This window comes from Danio rerio, chromosome 6 (assembly GCF_049306965.1).
Source record: "Danio rerio strain Tuebingen ecotype United States chromosome 6, GRCz12tu, whole genome shotgun sequence".
Classification (NCBI taxonomy): domain Eukaryota; kingdom Metazoa; phylum Chordata; class Actinopteri; order Cypriniformes; family Danionidae; genus Danio; species Danio rerio.
This window is the reverse complement of record NC_133181.1, coordinates 50,853,739-50,879,780: the sequence shown is the minus strand read 5'-3', so window position 1 is coordinate 50,879,780 and position 26,042 is coordinate 50,853,739. Positions and strand designations below refer to the sequence as shown.

The window sequence follows — 26,042 nt, the reverse complement described above, 5'->3', positions numbered from 1 at the left end:
GGAGCGTCAACAAATGACTGCACTATTTATAATACGAAAGAGCCCTGAAATGTATTTAGCATTTAAGTGCATCACTTGAATATTTGGCGCCGTATAACCTAATAAATAACTTAAACATCTAAAATGAGTAAATTTTTTTGTGTAAGTTTAATGTTTTTCTTTCAAAATTTGTGTAAATGAACATTCATAATGTGACAGGCTTTATTGATACTCCCTAAGATTGTTGTGTTACATAATATCCATAAAGGAGAGGGACTTTTCATTGATATGATGGGGTTTTAAATTCAAAGTTTAATGAAAATTGGTCGATATTGATTTTAGAAAATATGTGTCTTCACTTTTGTCATTGCAGTAGTTATTACTGCATATCACATGTCCAAATATGTCTTGATATACTTTTATTGAGCAGAGCAATGTGAAAATGTTGACATTAAATATTAAAAAGTTGAAGCAGTGTAATATGTACAATGACGTGCAAAATAAACATTTTACCACAACATTTAGATACTTATAAAAATTGACTTATTTTTAAAATAGGTTGCATTTGAAGCAACAATTATTTACATATATAATGCAATTTTAAAAGTGATTACACAGCACAATAGTTTACAATATAAAATAAAGCACGCCAATAATAAAAGTACGTGTTATATATGCTTGTATATTCCTACAAATTATTATTTGTCTTCAAACTAATAACTTGAAAAACATTAATAGCAACTTTTCTGATCAAAGAAATAAGAGAATAGATACAAGTCTGCTAAATTATAACACATTGTATATAATTTCCATTCAAGCTGCGTGACACAAAGTCCAGGAAGCAATCTTCTAGAACCAAACTTAACGTAAAGATGTAATTTTGTGCTCTTTTGTCAGGTTTATGATTGTTTTCCCGTGATGCAGTTTGACAGGGCAGGTCCAGTTGAGCCAAGATGGCGGACTTTGAGGAACAGCTTTCCGACGATGAGAAGGTATGAGATTATCAATTGAGGCTTCCTGATAAACCTTCTCTTGTCTGATACTCCCGTATGCACAACTTTCACATGTCATAAACATGTCATGTATGCCGTTACGTATAATGAACGTTTTAAAGTCCACAAAATCCGCGATGAACAGCGCGCTAGGGAAGCTAGCAAGCTAACTGAAACTCGATCTAATCGATGATCGCACTCTCAGAGACGCCAGTGACTGAGATTAGCGATTGATATGATTACTATTTAAGTATTGAACGTAGAAATTGTGTCTAATTAAATAAACAAACAGTTTTACATTCACTATTAGAAGTGTTTAAGAGTTTAAAGACTGTTAGTTGAGGCTCGGAGCGGTGTGCCATCTAAATAAGGAAAACGGCACTTCATCATAATTTATCATTTATCGTCATATGTTAAATATAATAACGTACGTAACGTTATTTATGATTTTGCACTTTTAAATCTCAGTCAAACAACTTCTTCAGGTGTACAAATAGTGTGTAATATAAGTGCAATCTAAAAACTTATTTTAATTATCGTTAGGATTCCTCTTGTTGTAATAGATGGGGCTGTAATCCCGTATAAAACGTTTTATTTCATTTGTCGTTTATGTAATGAGATGAAGAGGAAGTGCTCTTGCTCAGAAACAGGGGCGCAACCTCAGCTCTGGTCTTGTTTGTATTCTCAGCTGAGTGTCGGTGACCCAGCCCTCTTCTGCATGCTCTTACATGCGTGCGGCTGTTCCAGGGTCCCTCCGCGCTCCCGCTACTGCCAAGCTGACGCGCGGCTCCGGCTGTTTCAGAGAGCGGACGCGCCCCTCCGCCTCTGCAAAGTCGAAACAGTCGTGTTGAGGCCAGTTGAAGGAGGGAAGAAGCATTTCAGAAATGCTTAGATGTGGAAAGATTCTTGCAGCTGCAAACTGCTCAACGCTGGGTAGCGTAGATGTGGAATTTAGATCATACTGATTTGCTGTTTAGCTTGACAGTGAGCAAAGAAGATTGCATAACTTGTTCTGGGCTCCAGGGCACGGATTTTCTCATGAAAAATAATTATAATAATAATTAAAGAGTCATTTTGAGAAAAAAATGTAACTGGGCCATATGACAAAATAAAAACTCGTATCAGGATATAAGTAATCTCATCATGTCCTGATAATGATTTAGCACCTTTTCTGTCAATTCAATTAATTATTAGTTTAAATATTCCACACAAAAATAACTATTTGTTTTATTTATATAAATAAAAATATATTTGTTTTATATATAAATAAATACTTTCATATATATATATATATATATATATATATTTTTTTTTTTTTTTTTTTTTTATAAAGTACTTTGAAAGTATTTACTGAACAATCTGCTGGTTCATACACTCTGAAAAATTCTGGGTTTCACCAGGCTAATCTCACAAGTAACCATAACTATTTTACATTTTGTCAGTTTAGTGGCTAATTCAGTTGAATTAAAGTTCAGTCATACAAAAATGTATGATTTTAAAAAGGGGGTGAGGTCACAAAACCCACTCCTAAACCCAACGATATTGGGGTATGAGCAAATTGTTCTAAATTGTACTAATAAGATTTGGACGAATTCATACGAATTGTCTACTAAATCAAAATGTTACGAATTGAGATAATGCTGGGTTCCACATAATCGATTTGTGTTGGGACAACATGAAGGAATTAAGTTAACATATTCATTTTTTATATTATTTCCAAATTTAGGTGGATGGAACATAAAACAATTCATTTGTCTCCTCAAAAAACATGAGAGTTGTGTTGTTTCAGCTTACTTTATATAAATACAAAATAAATACATTTGAACAAACAGCAAGCATAATTTATTTGAGTATATGTGTTTTTTTTTCTCACTTTGTTTTGAAATTCTGGGCAAATGTTAGATTAAGAAAGTAGAAATACAAATTTAAAATAAAAAGGTTAATTAAATATATAGTACATTTTAAAGACGAATGAAAACAGGCCCAATATAAATGAGTTAAAAATGGTAAACAATGTAATTACAAGCATACAACTTTCTCTTCTTGCTGTTATTTTGGTTTCTGCCTTCATTGTAATCATCCAAATGATGAAAAAGTATTACTGTAAACAGTGTAATTTGTGACTCCACAAAAAAAATGTTAAAGGATAATATTAAACAATATACTTTTTTAATTTTGTCATTATGATACAGTTGAAGTCAGAATTATTAGCCCCCTGTTTATTTTAATAGTTTTAATAACTCATTTCTAATAACTGATTTCTTTTATCTTTGCCATGATGACAGTACATGATATTTTACTAGATATTTTTATGTAGCTTAAAATGATATTTAAAGGCTTAGCTAGGTTAATTAGGTTAACTAGGCAGGTTAGAGTAATTAGGCAAGTTATTGTATAATGATGGTTTGTTCTGTAGGCTATTAAATATGGAAATATATAGCTTAAAGGAGCTAATCATTTTTACCCTAAAATGGTTTTAAAAAATTTAAAAAGCTTCTTTTATTCTACCCGAATTAAAACAAATAAGACTTTATCCATAAGAAAAAACAATATAGGAAATACTGTGAACATTGCCTTGCTCTGTTAAACATTATTTGACAGAAGAAAAAAAAAACGTGGGGGGGTTGGGGGGCTGTCTATATCGTCATCATATTCCACAACCCTAACTCTTAAGAAGTTCTCCTAACTTTTAAGAAGTTGACTGGGAATTAAACAGTTTCACTTTGCCTACTATAATGTGAAAATTGAGCCTCTTCCTTCTTCCCACTAGATATTTGAACAAGTCTGAGAGTCTGTTTATTAATGAGTGATTTGTAGATTTTCATGATTGACAAGCTGTCAGGTTATGAGGAATCTGAAGCTGAATGTTGTTATTAATGAACTGAATTCACCTCGGTTCATATCAGCATTCAAGTTAAAAGGAAATCAAGAACTGCACATTCTTCTAGTCGGGGAACAGGAAATATGAACGTCAGATCAACTTTGTTTTAGAAATGCTATCATGCAAGCAAATATTTCAAGGTTCAGTGAACTTTTTTTGTTACCATATAACTTTTTATTGTAGTTTTGTAGTTTTGTTTTTTGGACGACTGTAGATTAATAGAATGTTTAAATCAACAGCATCTATTTGAAATCTTAAGGCCCTGATAAAATATATTTTATTTTTATTTTCCTTAATTTTTCTGTATTTCATCATAAAGGTTCAACTAATAAGCATTAATTAAAAAGCATGTCCATTTAATTAAAATTATGACAATCAATTGACCTGCAAATTGAATAGTTTAATGATTATTAAATGATACTATTTATTAGGGCTGCACGATATTGGAAAAATCTAACATTGCAATATTTTTTATTCTGCGATTAAATATTCCCATATTAATACAATTTAACTAGATGTGCTGATTTAAAATTATTTAAAAAATGATCATATTAGATTGATTGGGATGATTCTGTAGGTGCATATGCATACAATATAAGAACCAAGCTAGTACAAGCATAGATGAATTCAATAAAAGAAAAAAGATACCAATTAAATAGTGTTTGAATGTTTTCGGAGGAATCTAACAGTAATCAGGTATACAGTAATTGAATAATCAAATGTAAAACAATACTGCATAGTCTTCGTTTTATAAACAATTCAATTTGGTACAATTTCTTAGGCTTGAATGCTTTTAAACCCCTCACACAGTCACAGCCTCAAAACACTTTTATTATATTTTATGTTTTATCATATTATATAATTCTAATCCAAACTCAATATTGTGAATGATCACATTACAATGTCATTGCTGAAACGATGTAATGTGCAGCCTTACTTTTTATGCAACTCTAAACAATACAATTTTTGTAAACTGGTAGGTAATAAGATTTTTTTTTTCATAAATTTCATTTTTAGAAGAAAATTAATTCAGAAAGTCATGATTCACACTCATTGAATAACTGCTTTGTATTGTTTTTATTTTACATTCTTCAGGTGACACAAAACACAAACGTTTTGGCACAATGCTTTCCTCAGTGTGTGACACAATCGTCTCACTCCACCCTTTTGTCCCACAGTCAATCACTTTATGTTATTAGTTAGACGTCCACTCGATAATTAAAAACAATTTCATTTTCATTTCAATATACCATAATTATCCACAAGAAATATTTACCTTCACCTGCGAAAACATTATTTCATTGGAAAATATCATATTAATTATCATCATTCACTTATTCATGTCTGAGACAAAGAAAAGTTAAAAGTATTATATTATTAAAATATTAATATTATTATTAAATATAATAAAAAAATATTATTTGTAAAGATGTTTATTAATTTCACAAGTGCTGTAATAAGCTATTGTACAATAATATATTTCTGTAGTAACATTTTTCCTGAAATTAAATTAAATTCTTTAGGTTGAGATTTAATATTGACAAATTTTATTTTTTACAATCTGTATTTTGCAATGCTGTCTGAATCATGATGCCATAAAATAATTAATTGCAATTTTATAAATATGTTTACTTATATTTATTCATTTAGTCAATTCAAATAATTATATTTATTATCATTTATATAATCTTATTTGCGTCTTGACAGGAGTTAGTTTTAGCCTGAATGCTCTACAGGTGGGATTCACTGCTTGTGTTAGTCATATCTGATTGGTCTGTCAGGTTTCCACACTGGAAATGGGTGCTGGAAAAGCTCCAGAACAGGAGTCAATCATGGACCCGTAGCTAGACTTGTCTCTAGCCCATAATGCTTACATGTGCTCTGCTAAGAAAAGCCTCAATCCTGCGGCCTTGTAAGGAGTGACCTGTGGCAGGGCTCAGTGTCATTTCAGGCACCATTTGACTTGTTTCCAAAGGAAGTGCAAAGATACCAGTTTCATTGCTGATAAATGTTGTTTGTGTTTCCTGTGGCATCTGGGGTGTATTACAGAGAGCAAGATTAAAGGGATTGTTCACACAAAAATGAGAATTCTGTCATTTATTCACCCTTTACTTGTGCCAAACCTGTTTTTTCTGTTTAGTACAAAAAAAGATATTTTGAGGAATCCTGTAACCAATAATTTCCTTAGTAGGGAAAACTAATAGTTTGAAAGTCAGTGGTTACAAGTTTGCAATATATTTCAGTGTATCTTTTTTTTCCAAACTGATTGAGAGCAGGTGTAGGTTAAGTAAAGGAGGACAGAATTTAAATTTTTGGGTTAGATATCCATTTAACTTACATCTGCTAAAATCAAAAGTACATTCAGCTAACCCCACTTTAACTGTAAACACAAAAGACATTTGCAACAGAACAGCAAAACCATGAGTCCCCATGCCACACCTTTTTTTTCTTATTCTGTTTAAGAGCCAGTTACTTCAAGGCTTGCTACTCCAAATGCGTAAACAAATGGTCAGAATTTATTTGAAGATTACTAAAACCTTTTTCCACTGGATTAACTTGCATGAAGTAATTGTTTACCTAAGATATAGCAATGTGTGCTTGCAAAATAAACATTTAAAATTTTATTTTTACAGACTTTGAAGCATATTGACCCCTGTTGATATATTTATATTAAACATTTAATATATGTATTATGAGCTAGAATTATAATGTTTGTATGATGCAAATTATAATTATTAAATTGATAATTAATTGATTATCCTGAAGCATTTTTAGAATTAAGTAATGTAAGTTTTAGGGATGCAACGGTTCTCGGAAAAAAACTGTATCGTTCCGTTGTCCTCCCACGTTCGGTGCGTCTGCAGTTCAGAATATGCATTATTAATATTTGTTTGTTTATAAAACCAACTTCAACAAAGCAGTTCCACCCTTTTACACGTCTGATTACCTTTCACACTCATTGCACGTGCGTCAGTGGTCACTAACAGCCAGATCGAGGTCTGTGTCCAGACTCAGAAGCGTCTCATATGGACACGGACATACAGCAGGTCTGTTACTTCAGTCCCACTTCTTCTGGATGTTCTTCCGCACCCGATCGCTCTCGCTATTCATTCTGTTTACCCACTGTCTGCCAAACAGTGTTGCCAACTATTTTCAATGAAAAGGTGCTAAGCTTTGACCGAAATGTCGCTAGATTGTCATATGGCATTTACATATTACTGACGTCATCACGTTTCAATCATTTCTGTTTGTTTAACAGCCTATGGTTAATAAAGGGGTATTTGAATACAGTAAATCAATACAGATGTGCAATGAATTAGCAGTAATCTCTCTGACGTAATGAACTCAGACAAGTTCCTAAACTGTTCCTAAAATATCTGATTGTGAACAAGAAAATAATAATCCGTCAAATTAAATAGTTAAAAATAAAGGAGAAGCAGATTGGTTTGACTGTACAGTGGAAATAACTCGCACTCCTGATGCTAAATCATTTGCTATCAGTACTCAGAGAAGTGATCTCTCAGGCTGCGGGTGGGAGAGACTGCTGTATGAGGACTGGGCCGCCTGTGAGGAGCCGACAGCATCACCCGCAGATCGTTGAGATAAGAGTAGGGACGATACAGTATGGACACATAAGAGTCTAGAAAAATCTCCAGTAACACACAAAGTTGCTAGATTTGTTGCTAATCGCTTTTTTGAAAATTTGTCGCTAAGGGCGTCTAAAAAGTCGCTAAGTTGGCAACACTGCTGCCAAGAATAGTTTTCTTCCCGACTGACTGTTCCAGCTGAGTTAAGAGAGAAGAGCCGCACACCCTCTCTTTGCTGAAGTTTCGTTAACTACGATGGTGCTAATAAGTGAAACGGAGCTCTCTGGAATCATAATAAAATCATAAAGAAATCATAAATCGTTGTTGCTTTGGTAAAGCAAGCATAGTGTAAACAGAAGTAATCAAAACTTTAAAAGTTTTGCTTAATTATTAAGATGTGTTGACATCATTATTATCTGCATAATTGGTTGAGACTGTTGAGTCGAGATGTAAAATAGAAAAGGGGGGAATTTAAGCTTTTTCTCTTATTTTCCTCAAGCATTTTATTTGAACATACAATTTTCAAAATGCCCTACTATTGTTAAATTAATGCGAGAACATGCAAATCTACAGACGTGTGTGAAGCTGTTGCATTGTCAGGTGTTTGTTACTCAATAAATATCTTTATTTTTCGTTGAATTGTTCAGTAGGCATTTTTTTTCTAAGCATAGTACAAACCGTACCGAAACCGTGACCCTAAAACCAAGATACATAACGAACCGTGAGTAGATTGAACTATTGCACCCCTAGTAAGTATATATTAGGTAAAATATATTTTTATAGTAAAATTACATAATTTGTCAGTGCTGATGGCGTAGTTGCATTTGCAAATAGCGAAATAGTGCTGCAGGTGTCCTGAGTTCGAGTCCCATCTCACTGACCTTTTCCGATCCCGTCCTCTCTCTTTTTCTCTCCTATTTTCTGTCGTAATACTCTCCTGTCAAAATAAAGGTAAAAATGACCCAAAATAAATTGAACTAAAAATCATACATTTTTATTGAAAGCATATATTTACAAAATAGCAGATCCGCCCTGCGAGACAAAAATAAGTCATGAAAAAATAACAGTACAAATAAACATTATTTTATAATAGTGTTTTGTTGAGAACTTACAAAATGTATCAAGAAATAATGTGAGAAATACACACACACACACACACACACACACACACACACACACACATATATATATATATATATATATATATATATATATATATTTTTTTTTTTTTTTTATACAACAGTTCTGTCTGGTTCTTATATCTGATTGTTGATAGCCGTGATATATTTAAGTAATATCAGCACCCGTACAGACTCTTTACCCTTTGTGTTTTACTCCGCCCACATACAGCCAGCAAAAAGCAGTTACTACAGATCTAAAGTTTTAAAGATGCTTGCTCAGCTGTTTAACTGTCAGCTTATGATTTGAATCCAACGCGGAAGAAAGTAGTTCCTCATACAAAAGGTTTTTTGAGACTTTCCTTGTTTTATATTGTTTCTATATACAAAATTATGCCGTCAAAATGTTGTATAAACACGCAGTATCACACGAGTAGCAGTGTTATATGGCTGTATATCGGCACTAGTGGGAGCACTAAGGCACTCGGTCTGCGGCCTCGTGCCAACGCACGCCTCCCACCACCAGTGCCGATATACAGCCATATCGCACTGCTACTCGTGTGATATTGCATTTATACAACATTACTTATTATTATTATTATATATATAAGCTCAGAAGTGAACCAACCCTGAAATGTTTTCTTATGATCAGAGCATTGAGGTTATCTTCATACATATCCTTAAACTTATCTGGATATATGACATAACCTGTTTTCTGGAATACCCCCCTGGTAACACTGGCATTAGGCTAAAAGTTAACAACACAGTTCTTGAAAATGGCAGTTTTTCTTGGTTATTTATAAAATGTTAAATATTTTCTGCAAGTGTAAGCTTTAAATAAGCACAAAAGGACATGTTGTTTATGAATTTTAAAAGGTTTTTGTTTTTCCACAGGTCCGCATTGCTGCAAATTTTGTCATTCATGCGCCCCCTGGAGAGTTTAATGAAGTCTTCAATGGTATGTTGGTAATACGTTAAAGCACATCATAATTATTATTACAATCTTGTCCTGTTTTTTGCTATTTTCATTCTAAGTCCATATTCAAACAAAAAAGTGTGCCGTGGTTTTCTCTAATGTCAACGTGATAGAAAATATAGTACTTTTATACAACATTTAAACATGCATCTTGGTATACATTCTTACATTTTTACATTCTTTTTCACCAATGAAGCTGGTTCCTAGCAAAGCTGAGCAGATAAGTTTCAGAGCGAAAATGCATTTTTTATTTCTAAATAAGGATGTTTTTGAACGAATTGTTAAAAAAAAAGATTAGTTGAATTACATATGAAGATGTACTTGTCATCACCTATTGGTATTTTTAGTGCTGTATATTTATTTCGCACAAAATACCAACACAAATTACAGAAAGAAAGAAAGTACCAAAAATGGTAAAAATATGTTTTTAAAAGAAGGCAGCAGCTATATTTATTTAATGAAAAATACAGTAAAAATATTTTAAAAATTTATTTTTTAACTTAATTATTCTAGCTGATTTTACACTATAAAAATGCTGGCTTCCACACAATTCTTTAATGTCCCAACACAAATCAATTACGCTAACTTAATTAAGCTAACAATTTTTACAAATATAAGTGGATTGACCATAAAACAATTAAGTTTTCAGGGAAAAAAAACGTATTATATTTGTTGATTCTGCTCATTTTAAATAAGTAGTTTAAACAGGTTTTGTTAAGTGCACCTATGTAGGCATAAGACCATAACCGTTTTCTAGGTATACCGCGATTTGGAAAAGTTAAGGTTTTAATACCGCCAAAATCTTCGGTAATACCGTCCCTACACATACATACATAACAACACTTACACATACATAACAATCAACATCGCACGGCATATTTACCATTAAAATAAATAAAATTGATTAAAATTGTTACAACTGCAACAAAGAGCAAGGAGCAGTACAAAAGACCCACATCAAAGGAAAAACAAAACATTATAACAATGAATATTTTGAAAATGAAGTACAGAGAGCTTCAGTTATTTTACTTTGATTTCTGAAGTATTTGAAGTTTTGAGCCACTTTCTCTACCTCAGAAAGAAAACACATAAAAGAAGGTCTGCACTTTTTCCACTTACAACAATGAATATGATATTTACCCATTATTAAAATAAAAGTCACAACATCAGAGAAAGAAAAATGTAAATCACCTTTGTAAAATAAACTAATGATCTACTAGAACAATAGGGGGGACTGAAATCATCTTTAATGAAAGCCAAGTATGGATGTCAAACCAGAATTTAAAAGTAAATTCACAAGAAAAAAATAAGTGATCGAGTGTTTCTGGAAAATTTGAGCAGAAGCTACACTTGTCAACATCAAAGTTAAATCTTTTTTTAATAAATTCTTTCACAGGATATATACTAAATAAAAGTCTTTAATGAGTTTCCTTAACCTTAGGTGCTACAGGATATTTAAGATAAAAGGTAAAACCTCTGTCTTCTACTAAGGCAGGGGTGTCCAAACTTTTTGGGCCGAGGGCCCAAACAAACATCTTCTAAGTTTCAAAAAAGAGGCTGAGGTCTTCGAAGTTGTCAAGTTGAAGCAGTTTATTGTTACAGCAGAGTTGGTCGATCGATCTCTCTCCTACAAATGTTCAAAAACCCACAGTTTATATACAGGTTTTTCCCATAGTCATCATGAAACAGTGGTGTAGCATGAGCATCACGTTATTTCCAGGCTCCAATAGGATTCTAGCCTTTATATTGATGGCTGTATGTTTTTCAGTTTTTGCATATCTTAAAGGTCATATTTCAACACTTTTTAAATGATTCTCCCTATGCATGCTATTGCAGTGTAGGTTGAGCAAAGTTGTTTTTAAGTTGTTTTTGTCATGGTCAATACATCAATACGTGTTGCATATGCAGTTAAACACTGCTGATTGCCATTGTGTTCAGTCATTTCTTTTGAACATGTCAACACAGTGGGCAACAATAGAAATGAAAGTTTTAAAAATTTCAGTACCAGTTTGGTACTGAACTCGATACTAATGACAATTACAATAATACTTCAGTATTATTATAATACAGTATTATATTAAAACCTGACATTTTTTTCTTGCAGGATTATTTGCTAAAAACTGAATAGAACAGTGTAAATTTGACAAATCTTTTCTAACAAAATTAAAAATGTCATAATTTTGATAAGTTTAATGCTTCATTATGAATAAATAGTATTTATTTATTGTTTTTTTTTAAAGTTTAATATCAATAGGTTATGTTAGGAGGAATTACATTATAAAGACTGTGCTTAAGCCACTCTGTCTTGCATCATAATGTTCACATGACATCACATGATGCTTTTTGTTTGGTTTCAGATGTGCGGCTACTGCTCAATAATGACAATCTGCTCAGGGAAGGGGCGGCTCAGTGAGTAATCTGTATTTACTGCACTGTATGATTGTGTTATTTTACAGTCCTCCTCATGTCCTTCATAAGTCTGTTTCCTGCCACACAAAGGAAGTCTTGATTCAGAGGCCACGAGCATTCATGCAGCCACTTTTCAGTCTTTGTTTCTTTTCAGATCTGTGGAGAAGTCATATATTTAGCTCTGTGGCTTTATCAAAAGTAGTCTGAATCATTAATCAGAGATCAACCAATAATATTCATTATCAATATGGTACTAAAAAAATTTCTGTTTGCGACAGTGCCTTTGCCCAGTATAACATGGATCAGTTCACACCTGCTAAACTTGATGGAAGTGAAGATCAGGTGAGTAATCTTTTATATATATATATATATATATATATATATATATATATATATATATATATATATATATATATATATATTCACTTTTTATGTTACAGCCTTATTCCAAAATGGATTAAATTAATTTATTTCCTTAAAATTCTACACCCAATACCTCATAATGACGATGTGAAATAAGACATTTTTAAATTGTTGCATATTTATAAAAAAAAAAAACTGAAAAAATTACATGTATATCAGTATTCACAGCCTTTGCTCAATATTGCTCTTTGTTGTTACACCTTTGGCAGAAAATACAGCCTCAAGTCTTTTTGAATATGATGCCGCAAGCTTGGCACACCTGTCTTTGGGAATCTTGGCCCATTTTCCTTTGCAGTACCTCTCAAGCTCTATGAGGTTGGATGGGAAGCGAAGTTGTGCAGCCATTTTCAGATCTCTCCAAAGATGTTCAATAGGATTTAGGTCTGGGCTCTGGCTGGGCCACTCAAGGACATGCATAGAGTTGTTGTGAAGCCACTTCATTGATATTTTGGCGGTGTGCTTTGGGTCATTGTCTTGCTGGAAGATGAATTGTCGCCCCAGTCTGAGGTCAAGAGCACTCTGAAGAAGGTTTTCATTCAGGAAGTCTCTGTAGTGCTGCGTTCATATTTCCCTCTATCCTGGCTAGTCTTCCAGTTTCTGCTGCTAAAAAACATCCCCACAGCATGATGCCGCCACCACCATGCTTCACTGTAGGGATGGTGTTTGCCTGGTGATAAGCAGTGTCTGGTTTTCTCCAAATGTAACGCCTGGCGTTCACTCTAAAGAGTTCAATTTTGAGTCTCATCAGACCACAGAATTTTGTTTGAGAGTCCTTCAGATGCTATTTGGCAAATTTCAGGCAGGGAGTGGCTTCTGTTTGGCCACTCTACCATACAGACCTGATTGGTGGATTGCTGCACAGATGGTTATCCTTCTGTAAGGTTCTCCTCTCTCCACAGAAGAATGCTGGAGCTTAGACAGAGTGACCATCGGTTTTTGATCACCTCTCTGACTAAGGCGCTTCTCCCCCGATCCCTCAGCTTAGATGGCCGGCCAGCTCTAGCTGTAGTCCTGGTGGTTCCAAACATCTTCCACTTTACGGCTGATGGAGGCCACTGTGCTCATTGGAACTTTCAGAGAAGCAGAAGTTTTTCTGTAACCTTCCTCAGCCTTGTGCCTTAAGACAATCTTGTCTCAGAGGTCTACAGACAATTATTTTGTCTTCATGCTTGGTTTGTGCTTTGACATACACGGTGAACCTTGGGACCTTATATAGACAGGTGTATGCCTTTTCAAATCATGTCCAGTCAACTGAGTTTACCACAGGTGTACTCCAATTAAGCTGCTGAAACATCCCAAGAATGATCTGTGGAAACAGAATGTACCTGAGCTCAATTTAGAGCTTCACGGCAAAGGCTGTGAATACTGATGTACATGTGATTTTACATGTTTTTTATTTTTAATAAATTTGCAACAATTTCAAAAACTATTTTTTCACATTGTCATTATGGGGTATTGTGTTTAGAATCTTGAGAAAGTAAATAAATTTAATTCATTATGTATGTATGTACGTATGTATGTATGTATACATTTTTATTTGATGCTCTTAGCTCTACCACAGTGAGAATGGTTGAGATCACGATAGAACAAAACACTATTGGCTGTTTTTATTTGTTTAAAGGGGACCCTTTAATTATGTTTCGTTAAGATTACGTGAAACATCAAATAAAAAAGCTTACTTCAAAGCACTTCACGAGACATTTAAAACTGAAACTGAATATTGAGTAGGGGGCGGGGCTGTATTTTTGTGCGTCATTTTTTCATAGCAACGGTAAGAGGTGCGTAGTTTACAATCTTCACCTCCAGCAATGTTAAAGCTTTAAATTGTTGGAACTACCATATTTTTTCCATAACATATTGAAGAACAAAATAGTAGTTAATAGTAATATTGTTTACATCATGTTTATAATAAACATATAAAAACAATTTGCAAATAAAAAAAGCCATCAGCCTTTCATTTTTTGTGACCCCTGGGGTGATTACGCTATATTAAAGAAACAGCAATAGCATGAGATGCAGCATATGGGTTTTATGGCATCAGGTTAAACTTTCTGACACCTTTACGCCACTCATGTACATTAAAAATAAATACAGACCTGTACATGCCTGTACAACTGAACATGGAGGATGGTCTCCGTGTGACGTTATCCAAAATTAAACGATGAAAAGATCTGCGGCTTGTGGTATAAGTGCGCCTTTGTGTGCGAGGTTTATATATTTATAACCACCTCAGAGAATATTGGGGGCCGCCAGTCATTGGCATTGTTATTTTGGGGGTCGTGGGCTGAAAAGTTTGGGAACCCCTGTATTAAACAACACTTGGCTCTCTATTGAATCGCAGGTTTTGATCACAGAGCATGGAGATCTTGGCCACGGCCGATTCTTTGACCCTCGTAAGAAACAGTCGTTCAAGTTCGACCACCTGAGGAAAGAGGCGAGTGAAGCTCAGTCGTATGAGGGCGAGGCGGCGCTCAGGCCGTGGAGAGATGCTGTAGATGAGGCTCTGAGGGCGTACGTTAAAGAACATTACCCCAGCGGAGTCTGCACTGTGAGTTCAGCTCAATAAAGCTACTAAAGACGTGTCTACCAGCTTTTTTCTGACGCTTCACTGTTGTCTTTAGGTTTATGGAAAAACTATAGATGGACAGAAAACCATCATTGCCTGTATTGAGGGTCATCGATTTCAGCCTCAAAATTTCTGGTAATTTCTTTAACTTTTTGTTTTTTAATAGATTAAAATATTTTTAGTATTTTTAATAAACTTAGTGTCTATTAGTGTCATGATACTGAAGTTGGGAACCAATCGGTACTGAAATTTTAAAGTTGAGCACGTTCTGATTTGCCATTCTGTTCACATGCTCAACAGAAATGAATGTGATTGGTCGTGAAGCTCATCAGTTTACTGTTGTAACGCAGATACAGGGACACCAGAGCGGTTTAAAGCCGAGAAGATCAGGTGATTCATTAGCGGATCGCTCGTATGTCAGCTCATAGACAGACCAGATGATGATCTTCTGAAAAACGCTTCAGTGTCTCTGTATCTGTGTCTGCATTTGGTAAACAGTGTTAAACTGATGAGCTTTACTTCCAATCACAGTTATTTCTGTTGAGCATGTGAACACTGGCAAATCAGCGATGTTTAAGAACACGCTCAACATTGCCTTAATATTAACGGGAAATGGACATTTTAAAAGCATCGTGACAGCACTAATAGCTTTTACTATTTTTTTATTGTGAATTGTAGTAATTTGGTTGTGTGTTTTGTGCATTATATGTGTTTGTTGGTAGTTGGTAGTCACCTTTTGATTTGTTTTTCTTCTTAAGTTTAAAGTTGATGAAAGTTATAATACGGCCGTGGCGATTATCTATAAAGAGCCTCTATTATGGGTTTTTAAAATTGAGCTTCTATGCAGTGTATTAAGGCTCGTACACACCGGGACACTTTTAGTTTGTGTTTATCGTCAGCGTTTTTTCGAGATGTTTTTCCAGATTCAAACCAATGGATTTTTTACTGGCGTCGAGCAGAAGAGTATCCAAAATCACTCCTTAACGTTGGATGGCGATACACAACTTTAAGCTTCTGACACCCGCTTGTAACACAGAAGAAGAAAGAAAGTTGACACGCTTGTTGTTAAAGTTACTGGCGATTCAATCAAGCATGGACGGTTCAAGTAGCAGCTCTACCGATGAAGAAATGATTATTGATCACGTTCATATCGCCTCTGGGCATCTTTTTCAATGTGCGCTCGCATTGACAGTTTTGAGCTTGAGCTCCTTCAAGTGCTGTTTACTGTAACTTTAGCAGCTCCGTGCACATGAACAAAAGTGCCAATCTGATTGGTAAAGAAGGTTGTGACACGGCGCGTCAAAACAAAAAAAACGAGCATGAGGTGTTTCTTAAAAAATGACGCTTTTAAGCTTGACGTTTTGCGCGTTGTTGTGCACGATCACATTGGCACACTTTATTTAGTCACGAAGCGTTAATTGTTGACAGAAAACGCAAGCTAAAACCTTCCCCGTGTGAACAGGCCTTTACACAGCTCTAAGTGAATGAAAACATCCAGCTGAGGTTTAAATCTGATGCTGCGTTCACACCAGACGCAGAACGCGCGTCAAGCGCGAGTGATTTACATGTTAAGTCAATGCAAACGTGCGAATAGACATCCTGCAGCGCGAATGGCGCTTCGCGAATGACGCAAATTGCACGAATGGCGCGGGGCGAATTGAGCGTTTTGCGCGTTTGACGCGCTTAACGAGCTTTTCGCGTGAATCTCTCCATTTCGAAAATCTGAACTTCAGCGTACGTTTGCGCCGCGTTAACCAATCAGAAGCTTGCTCTTGTGGGGACGTGATTGTGACGTAGAACCTGTTGTCGGTGTTCCTAGGGAAATCCTCCAGCCTTCACCGACAACAGTTCATCAAACTCGGCTTGGCTCAGTCAGAAGCACTGCTGAAAGCCTCCATCATCCAGGTTAAGTTTCTGGAGGAGTTCATGAGCTCACAGAGCTGGATGCACCTCTGAAAGAATGTAGTGGACTCAGACACGACCCTAAACGTATCGACGCTGTTTTTCAGTCTTCGTAAAGCACATAAACACTGTTATTTTCTTCATAAAATCCATGTTAGCCATTACGCTATGAAGCTAGAGTCTTCGGGCAGACAGAAGCCCTGCCCATCACGGGAATCCGCGTCTGTTCTGATGTGAATTTAGCACGCGAATAAAGCGGGGTTTGACGCGCGTATGAAGCGAGTAAACTCAAATGTTCACGCGGCTATTTACGCGCGAATATCGCGATTTATCTGCGCGTTCTGCATCTGGTGTGAACACAGCATGAAAGTGCATCGGGCTTAAAACTATTTATTCTTTAATGAAATAGTTGACTAAGAGTCAAATAAATTAATCGTGTTGGGTTTGGATTTTTTGCCTGAACCCATCCACAACGACACGGTACATCACCAAATATGAAGTTCCGCTAAAACATGAACGCACCTTTCCCTTCAGACAATATCGTACACATCAGTGATTTATTATTATTTTTTATTAACTCTATTTAACTCAGCTAATAATTCATTTATTAATATTTTTTTAAATAACAACAAATATTTAATGTTGTTTCAATGTATTTGTTAATTACAATTTAATTTGTTTCTTCAGCATGCGTAAACATACAAGTACAACCACAAATGCACAATGGAGAAAAAACATTTAATAGAAGAAATAAAAAAAGAGCAGGAATGAGAAATACATACATAAATACCACACATAAATCCAATCATGTCAGGCAGAAAAGTAAAATGGAGTTTCAGAAAAGGTTATTAACATGGTTACAAAGAGGTCCCAAAGATTGCTAGACTTTCTGATGTCCGTCAAAAGTAAATTTCTCAAGAGGAAGTAATGCAGATATTGATTTGAGACATCCATATTTTAAAAGTAGGTACTCCAGAAGATGACCATAATAACAATTTGTATTTCATTGCCAGATAAAACCAAAATTAAAAACTGATGTTTCACTAACACTTTAGTTTAGGTCACAATTCATGCTATTAACTGCTGCCCTATTACCTGCCTATTATATATTTACTGTTTTAGTTTTAAAATATGATCTTATTCTGCACCCTTAATCCTACCCAATACCTAAACCCAACTTCTACCTTACTAACAATTATTGAATCGCTAATTAAAAGTTTTTAAGCTAGTAGTGCTAGTTAATGGCTTGTTAATATCGTGAATTGTGACCTAAACTAAAGTGTTACTGAGAGTTCCAAAGAGAAATAAAAAGTGAATTTGGAGAAACAATGTTGCAATGTGGTTCAAAAATGGGCAATTTTGTCATGTTGTCTATAGGAGTGAAGACTTCCATCTGTTGTTTCATTAGAATGAATGAAACTCCACTATACATTTATATTTATAAACAGATTACGTCATTTCAAAAACTGAAAGTGTTTAAACACACCAATTAAATTACCACGCAATCATAGTTATTATCAAAACCAGTAGGTGTTTTGGCTGTGAATGTTTCAGCAGATGGTCGACGAGAAGCTAACATTCTTGATTCAGATGGCAATAAAATCTAACTACAGCTAGTGTTGAAAATACCTGGCATCCCCATGAGAAACTATTAGCAACTGTGTAGGCCTTATGCATAAAACCCCCAGGATGCATTCAGGACAGCTGAGACTATCTATCTATGCCAAACTGTGGAAAGTAGTAATAATAAAAAAGGGTGTAGCTATTCTGACTGCTACTCATTAAAACGTCATAGTTGTTGTTCACTCTTTGCTTTGAATGAGGCTGTGTGACTCATTTACTGGCTTCTTTTCAAGTGTGATATATGATCCTTAGATGTGTGGAATGAGCTCTGCCTCCACCCAGATCATGACCCTACTGTATCTAGAAACTACTATGTGTTTTCTGAATGAATAACAGTTGCGCTAGACGGCAAAGGTCGCCTACACACTGTTCTGATAAACTCGTGCTCTTTCATTCACACAAAAAGCATGACGCATGGCTTAACTGCACACAAAAGAACACTAACATGTCAAATGCATATGATTTCTAGGAACCAACTATTTTTATTTATTTTTCATTATCTAGTCAGAGTTTTATCTAATTTTGATTATTTGTTGCCAATCTTTTAAATCGATATACCATATGGATTGATAATTAAACATGGATGTCATTAATAAATACTGTCATAAGTACACACTGGCCTTTTCACAAGCTGATTTTCTATCGTAACATTTGTTATGAATAAACAAAATAAACCAGATTTAACATCCATAAAACCAGGACTCGTTTGAAACCTCTGAGGCAACTTTGGTTATTCCAGCGGTTATTAAGTACGTAGTGATTTTACTGTATTTATTACAGACATGCACTGAGAGTGCTTTCACACCTGTGAATCGATTCAGTTGTTCCAAAACAGGGAGTAAACTCTCCTCACATTGGTCAGAGTGTCAGGGTTTATTTTGCTAAGTCCCGCTCAGCTGTCAGGGGAGGTGGTGGTTTGGTGGTGTTTGACAAGGTGCGCGCGACGTGTCTCAAGAGCGAGGAGAGATGCGGTGGGAAGGGGTGAGAAGGGTGCGCGATATATTTGAGGACCGGGAGGGATACGTGAGATTACCGGGAGATTATCACTCGTTTGCGGGCATCCAGGAGACTTGCGAAACTTTCCGCTCTACACTGAAAAAAGGTGTTGCATGCAGAACTGTTGCAAACAATTTATTTGTGTTGAATGTATACAAACAAATTAAGTTTAATAATGTTCAATCTAATTTGTTTGTTTAAATTCAGCCCAAATAAATTGTTTACAACTACTTAACGTAAAAAAAGAGTAAATCATCTTTATCTTTAGGAATAATCTTTAAATTATTTTTTTCAGTGTACTCATATTTCTTTCTTCATATAGTCATAAGCCTATTACATATCCATAAAACACTGTTATATAACCGCGCTCGGATCGTATCGCTTTTTCACTGTAATCGATCCGCTCCAGTGTTCGTTTCAATCGAACTGAGACCACCTCATTCAAGCGATCTCGGAGCGGTTGATTTGGCGTGGATCCTAGCGCGATTGCTGGTTTCACATATGCCAAACGAACCGCGCTAACTGGGCAAACAAGACAACAGTCTGAAACAAAAGTGTAGGTGTGAAAGCACCCTGAGTTAAAAACGTTTTCAATCTTGTAAAACATATTCTTGATGTACAGCGGATCACAGAGAGTTGGAACAGATCTCTTTGCAAATCCAGTTTTGTGGACATGTTTATACCTGTTATTACATAGACATGTTAATCAGCTCCTGTCAGTTAATTCGGTGGGCGAGGGAATCTGCACTTCTACTTCACGTTGCAGTGGGCCTCAAAATCACATGGATTTAGATACTATTTTAACATCAGGAAATTTCATGTTAATATCACTTCAATAGGACTGTGGACATAGTATGCCTACTCCAGTTCTGTTCAAACAGCTTCCAAAATTTTGCATCATAAGTGCCCTTTAAATTAGTATTTGGTGTGAACCGAGCATTAGAGCAGCTGACTGTTGTATTAGTTACCTAGTAACCAACTGTAAACAAAGCAAGCAAAATGAAGTCACATTGGTTTAATAATGTCTATGCCAGTGTTTATTTGGCAAGTAATACTTTTCTTCAGCAGTTTTTTGTCAAAACCATGCCAAAAAGTCCAAAAGTGCACGCAATAAATTTTTTTTAAAAAAAAAGGATTTTTTTAGGTGTCTTTGTTAAATCCTGAAAAAAGTGTTGGGTGAAAGATTATAAGTGTTTTTATTTCACTATATTTACTGTGATTTGTTAAATATAGTATGATTGGATAGATTACACGAGCTGGATTCACTGGTCAGATACGCTTTTATTTTTATGTCGTACTTAAATAAGTGATACAAAATGCGCATTACCACAGGGTGATGGAAACCCAGCTACATTCTCAGAATTTTGTAAATATGTATAATGTATAATAACCTGTACACATTTAAAAAAAAATGTACAGTAATAAAAACTGTTAGCTCACATGGACACACATGCACCAGTTGCTAATGTGTACATCTGAGACAGCATTAATTACATGTCGTATATTAGTCATACTTAAACATTTAAACATTTTTTTAATGACGTTAGTTCATTATTTTTTACAATCCCACTAACCTTTTATTCACAGTAAAACATATTTTCATTCGTGTAAGGAGTTTCATCTGCCCTGCAGGTGATAATGTGCTACTAAATTTGAAAAATCTTGCATTATTAAGCTTAATGATTAATTAATAAATTAAATTATCATTAATTTAAGTGACAAACATTTATAGCAATATATAGAAACTGACACCCCCAGTTATGTCAGAACGAAGCAGCAGTCTCTCCATGGGTTAGTGGCAAACCTGACGCGCATTCTCACCACTCATTGAAAATTTGCCTCTATTTGCATATTTGCATTCACTTTGTACTGTGTGTAATCTGCTTGTGCGAATACTTGAATGCGTATTTGGTGTGAACCCAGCATGGGACTGTAGTATTGGTTGCTTTGTTTACTGTTGGTTACTAGGTAAGCATAATGGAGTCACATGGGTGTAATATTGGCTATGTTTGGCATCTATGTTACCTCCTTTGAAAATGATGTGTGAAAGATTATTAGTGTTTTTATTCGACTATACTGACTGTGATTTGTTTAATTCACAGTATGATTGGATAGATTACACGAGCTGGATTCACTGGTCAGATACGCTTTTATTATTTTGCCGTACTTAAATAAGTGACACAAAATGCGCTTTAACACAGGGTGATGGAAACCCAGCTACATTCTCAGATTTTATTGTTTAATAATGTATATTAATGTATAATAACTCATGCACATTTGGAAAGAAAATGAATGTACAGTAATAAAAACTATTAGCTCACATGGACACACATGCACCAGTTGCTAATGTGTGCATCTGAGACAGCATTAATTACATGTCATATATTAGTTATCATACTTAATCATTTATTATTAGTATATTACTGCCCTATTAACCTTTTATTTAAAGTAAAAACATTTTCATTAGGGGGAGGATGCTTGTGTTATGCACATTCTGTCGTGCCAATGATAATGTGCTATGAAAGTTGACAAATCTTACACTACAGTATCAAGGTTAATGATTAATCGATTAATTGATCATTCATGGGAATTTTTAGGATCTGAAATCCTCAGTTATGTCAGAATAAAGCAGCGAGGGTGTTTTTTTTTTTAATAGAGCGACTTTAAATGTCATCAGTCTTGTTTTTCATTTCCATAAAACTATTGACTGTCAACTTCCTCCATTTCACGCAGGAATGGCCGCTGCCGATCGGAGTGGAAGTTCTCCATTTCTCAGGCCACCGCTCAGGTGGTGGGAGTGCTGAAGATCCAGGTTCATTACTATGAGGATGGAAACGTGCAGCTGGTCAGCCATAAGGATGTGCAAGACTCTCTTGTCATCTCTGTAAGTGATTTGAACTTCCAGTGCATGAGTCAGTGCAGCACAAGCAACCTGCCTGATAAAAGCTGCCGTGTGAGTGACATTTCAGGTGACTGGGTGTGGTGATGTATTGATGGAGCTAATGACGTCTCTTTGTTACATTTGGAAATGTTCTTTGTTCTCTGGACTGTGAATTGTTGTTGTGTTTGTTAGGTTAGCCTAGTTGGATCTGCTTCTGCCTGTGCAAGTCAGAATTATATTTATTAGTTAGTTGTAGGTTGTTACTGGATTTCAAACATTTGTAGGTACTAAATTTATTATTTTTAGTTTACTTAATAGTAACTTAAAAGTTTTTACTGGTTCATTCACTGTCTATTCCAGGGGTGGCCAACCCTGTTCCTGGAGAGCCACCTTCCTGCAGATTTCAGTTGCTACCCATATCAAACACACCTGCCTGTAATTATCAAGTGGTGTTCAGGGCCTAATTAATTGGTTCAGGTGTGTTTGATATGGGTAGCAACTGAAATCTGCAGGAAGGTGGCTCTCCAGGAACAGGGTTGGCCACTCCTGGTCTATTCCAACAATTTCTCATGGCAATTTGTAACTTTTTAATTTAGTGGCTAATTTGTATGAAATCGAACAATCTCATTTACAATTTACTACGATTTGCTCATCTCCCAATGATGGTTGGGTTTGGTGCCACGCTTCCTTTTAAAAACGAAAATTTTATACGAATTAGCCACTAAACTTTAGATTTTTTTTTTCTTCTGTTGAACACTTATTCTGTTGAAATACTGGTTGCTGGGACATAGGAATTTTATTTCCTACTATAAAAGTCAATAGGTGACAGGACCAACATTCTTCAAAATATCTTCTATAAAACTCAAAGGTTTAAAACCACTAAAGGGAGTGTAAATAATGAGGTCAACTTTCATTTTTTTGTTTGAATTATCCCTTCAAAGTAACCTTTTATTTGGAAGTTTGAGTTTCCTACTCATGTATAAATTCTGTTTGCTCTTATTTTTCAACAGACTGAGGTACAGACTGCCAAGGAGTTTGTCGAGATCATTAAAAACGCTGAAAATGAGTATCAGGTTTGTTTTCCTTTTGATTTCCGTAGTTTTTTTTAAAAACCTACATTACTCTCAATCAGTGTTTGGTGTTACAAAGTACCTAGTTGTAATGAAATTCCTTTTTCGCTAAAAAAAATAAAGGAATTGATTTAAATTTTTTAGGTAATTTACAGTTACTTATACTTTCCAAAAATATTGTGCATAAATTCAGCAGTACTGTATAAATCCGTTCTGAGAACCAGAATAATTGTAAATATATTAATATATTTGGCTATACAAATATATTTATAGAGTAACTCTCTTATTTTTTAAACTAAAACAGTTTAGATTGTCAAGACAATTACACGTACTTAAGAAACAATGAGATTATATATACCTCTTATTAATGAAATATGGTGTCTTTATTTCTTTGAAACATTTTGTGCTTCGATACTCGTTCAACTTTTGGCTTCATTTAAAAAAAAAAAACGTAAAAGTCCCTGTCAAATCTAAAGAATAGGGTATATGCACAGCAAGGAAATAAATGAATTTAATCCATTTTGGAATAAGGCTGTAACATAAAAAATGTGGAAAAAGTGAAGCGCTAATACTTTCCGGATGCACTGTTATTAGTAATGACTATTTTGAAGTAACGTACCCAACACTGCTCTTGATTCAGCAAGAAATAAATCATTATCCAGCATCTGATCATAAACAAAATGGTTTGCCTTCCAGACGGCCATCAGCGAGAACTACCAGACCATGTCTGATACCACCTTCAAGGCCTTACGTCGGCAGCTTCCAGTCACCCGCACCAAGATCGACTGGAACAAGATCCTTAGCTACAAGATCGGCAAAGAGATGCAGAACGCTTAGACACACGGCATGCACGGCTCCGCTCCTGCTCGCGACACAAGCAAAGAGACAAGCTGCAGAGGGCCCGTATCTAAACCTGAATCCAGGGCAGGGCCAAGGCCAGAAGGTCCTCCGGAAGTGTGCTAAAAATGTGTCTGTCCTTTTTTTTGTTTTTGTTTTGTTTGTTTTCCAGAAGCCACAGTTTGACCTCAGCTGAAGAGACTGCCTCCTTTTCTGTATCGTAGGAGGACTGCAAGCTTGTTTTAATGGGTTTAGCAAAGGTTTTTTGCTGTTGAACAAAATACCTCCCACGACACCAGTGTACAGCATCACAAATGTCCCCTTAAATCACTTGATCAGCGCTCCCCATTCTTGACGCACTGAACGTTTTATTGCACAAAGCCCATATGATCAATCGAGTCTATTTTGTTTACTTTTTTTACTTTAGCAACTTTACACTCCAAAGTTTTGCTCTTGATGTCAAGTCATACGTAAAAACGACCCATCAAGACTCTCTGACTAGTTAAAAAAAAAAAAAAAAAAAAAGACACCAGTTTTGTTCTCCAGTGTAATATTTGGTCTATTTAAGAAGCATTGCTGTAAGGTGCCATCAGTTGAATGTGCTGTCAGAGAGGGTTGTGCCAAAGTGAGCATTGTATTTGTACAGTAAGTCATTTCAGGTTGCTGTTCTGTGTGGAAACGGTCCCATCATTGTACTCTGGTGTCTAAGAATGGTATATTTATATATATACTGTATGCAGTTACACAAATATTTGTTACCCCTCACTTCAGCCTCTTACCCTAGCTTTTATTGCGAAATATTTTTTACGAAATGTAAGAACAAAAATTATCCCAGAGGAATAAATGATTTGCACCAAACCGAGTATGGATTGTCGTTGTTTTTTGTCATTACATATTGTAACACCTTTTTAATATTAGCATATTAGTCATAATATTAAATAATATGTTTCACTCAAAAGTGAAATATGTACATTTTCCCTGATGCCAATTTAATTACTGATTATTTTCATTATTAGATTATGCATTGATTCTGATATTGCTTTTTCAGATTGATAAACATTCATCATCATCATCATGATTATAGTAGATTTACTTAATATTATCCTTTTAATTTGTTCATACACGTATACTAAATAAATGCAAGCTTCCACACAATTCATTCATGTTGTCCAAGCACAAATTGATTATTCATTCATTCATTTTCTACCGCTTTTCCGGGGCTGGGTCACGAGGGCAGCAGTCTTAGGAGAGAACCCCAGACTTCCCTCTCCCCAGACACTTCCTCCAGCTCCTCTGGGGGGATCCTGAGGCATTCCCAGGCCAGCCGAGAGACATAGTCCCTCCAGCTTGTCTTGGGTCTTTCCTGAGGCCTTCTCCCGGTGGGACATGCCTGGAACACCTCCCTAGGTAGGCGTCCAGGAGGCATCCAAAAACAGATGCCAAAGCCACCTCAGCTGACTTCTCTCGATGTGGAGTTGCAGCTGCTCTACTCCGAGCTCCTCACCCTGTCGACAAGAGTACTCCCTGCCACCCTGCGAAGGAAACTCATTTTGGCCACTTGTATCCGAGATCTTGTCCTTTCGGTCATGACCCAAAGCTCACAAATCGATCAAGTTTACTAAATTGTTCTTAAAAATTTAAGTGGATTGAACATGAAACAATTAAGTTGTCCGAAAAATATTGAAAGAATTGTCATTTTAAGTGCTTTGAACATGCAGCAAAAAAATTTTATGTGTGTACTTAATATCCAGCATTTTAAAACACTCTTTTGGCAATCCAAATTATAAATAAGAAAATATTCA

The 26,042-nt window shown here is 35.3% G+C and overlaps 1 protein-coding gene across 7 annotated transcripts; it reads left to right on the top strand.

Moving 5' to 3' along the window:
* Positions 1–896: 896 nt before the first annotated feature.
* On the top strand, positions 897–25,102 carry capza1a (capping actin protein of muscle Z-line subunit alpha 1a). 7 transcript variants are annotated; one of them, NM_212697.1, is given in 9 exon segments: positions 897–971; positions 9,452–9,515; positions 11,891–11,942; positions 12,221–12,284; positions 14,707–14,913; positions 14,987–15,066; positions 22,186–22,336; positions 23,344–23,406; positions 24,100–25,102. In NM_212697.1, coding segments are annotated over 9 exon segments (861 nt in total). In that variant the 5' UTR covers positions 897–932; the 3' UTR covers positions 24,241–25,102.
* The last annotated feature ends 940 nt before the right edge of the window (positions 25,103–26,042 follow it).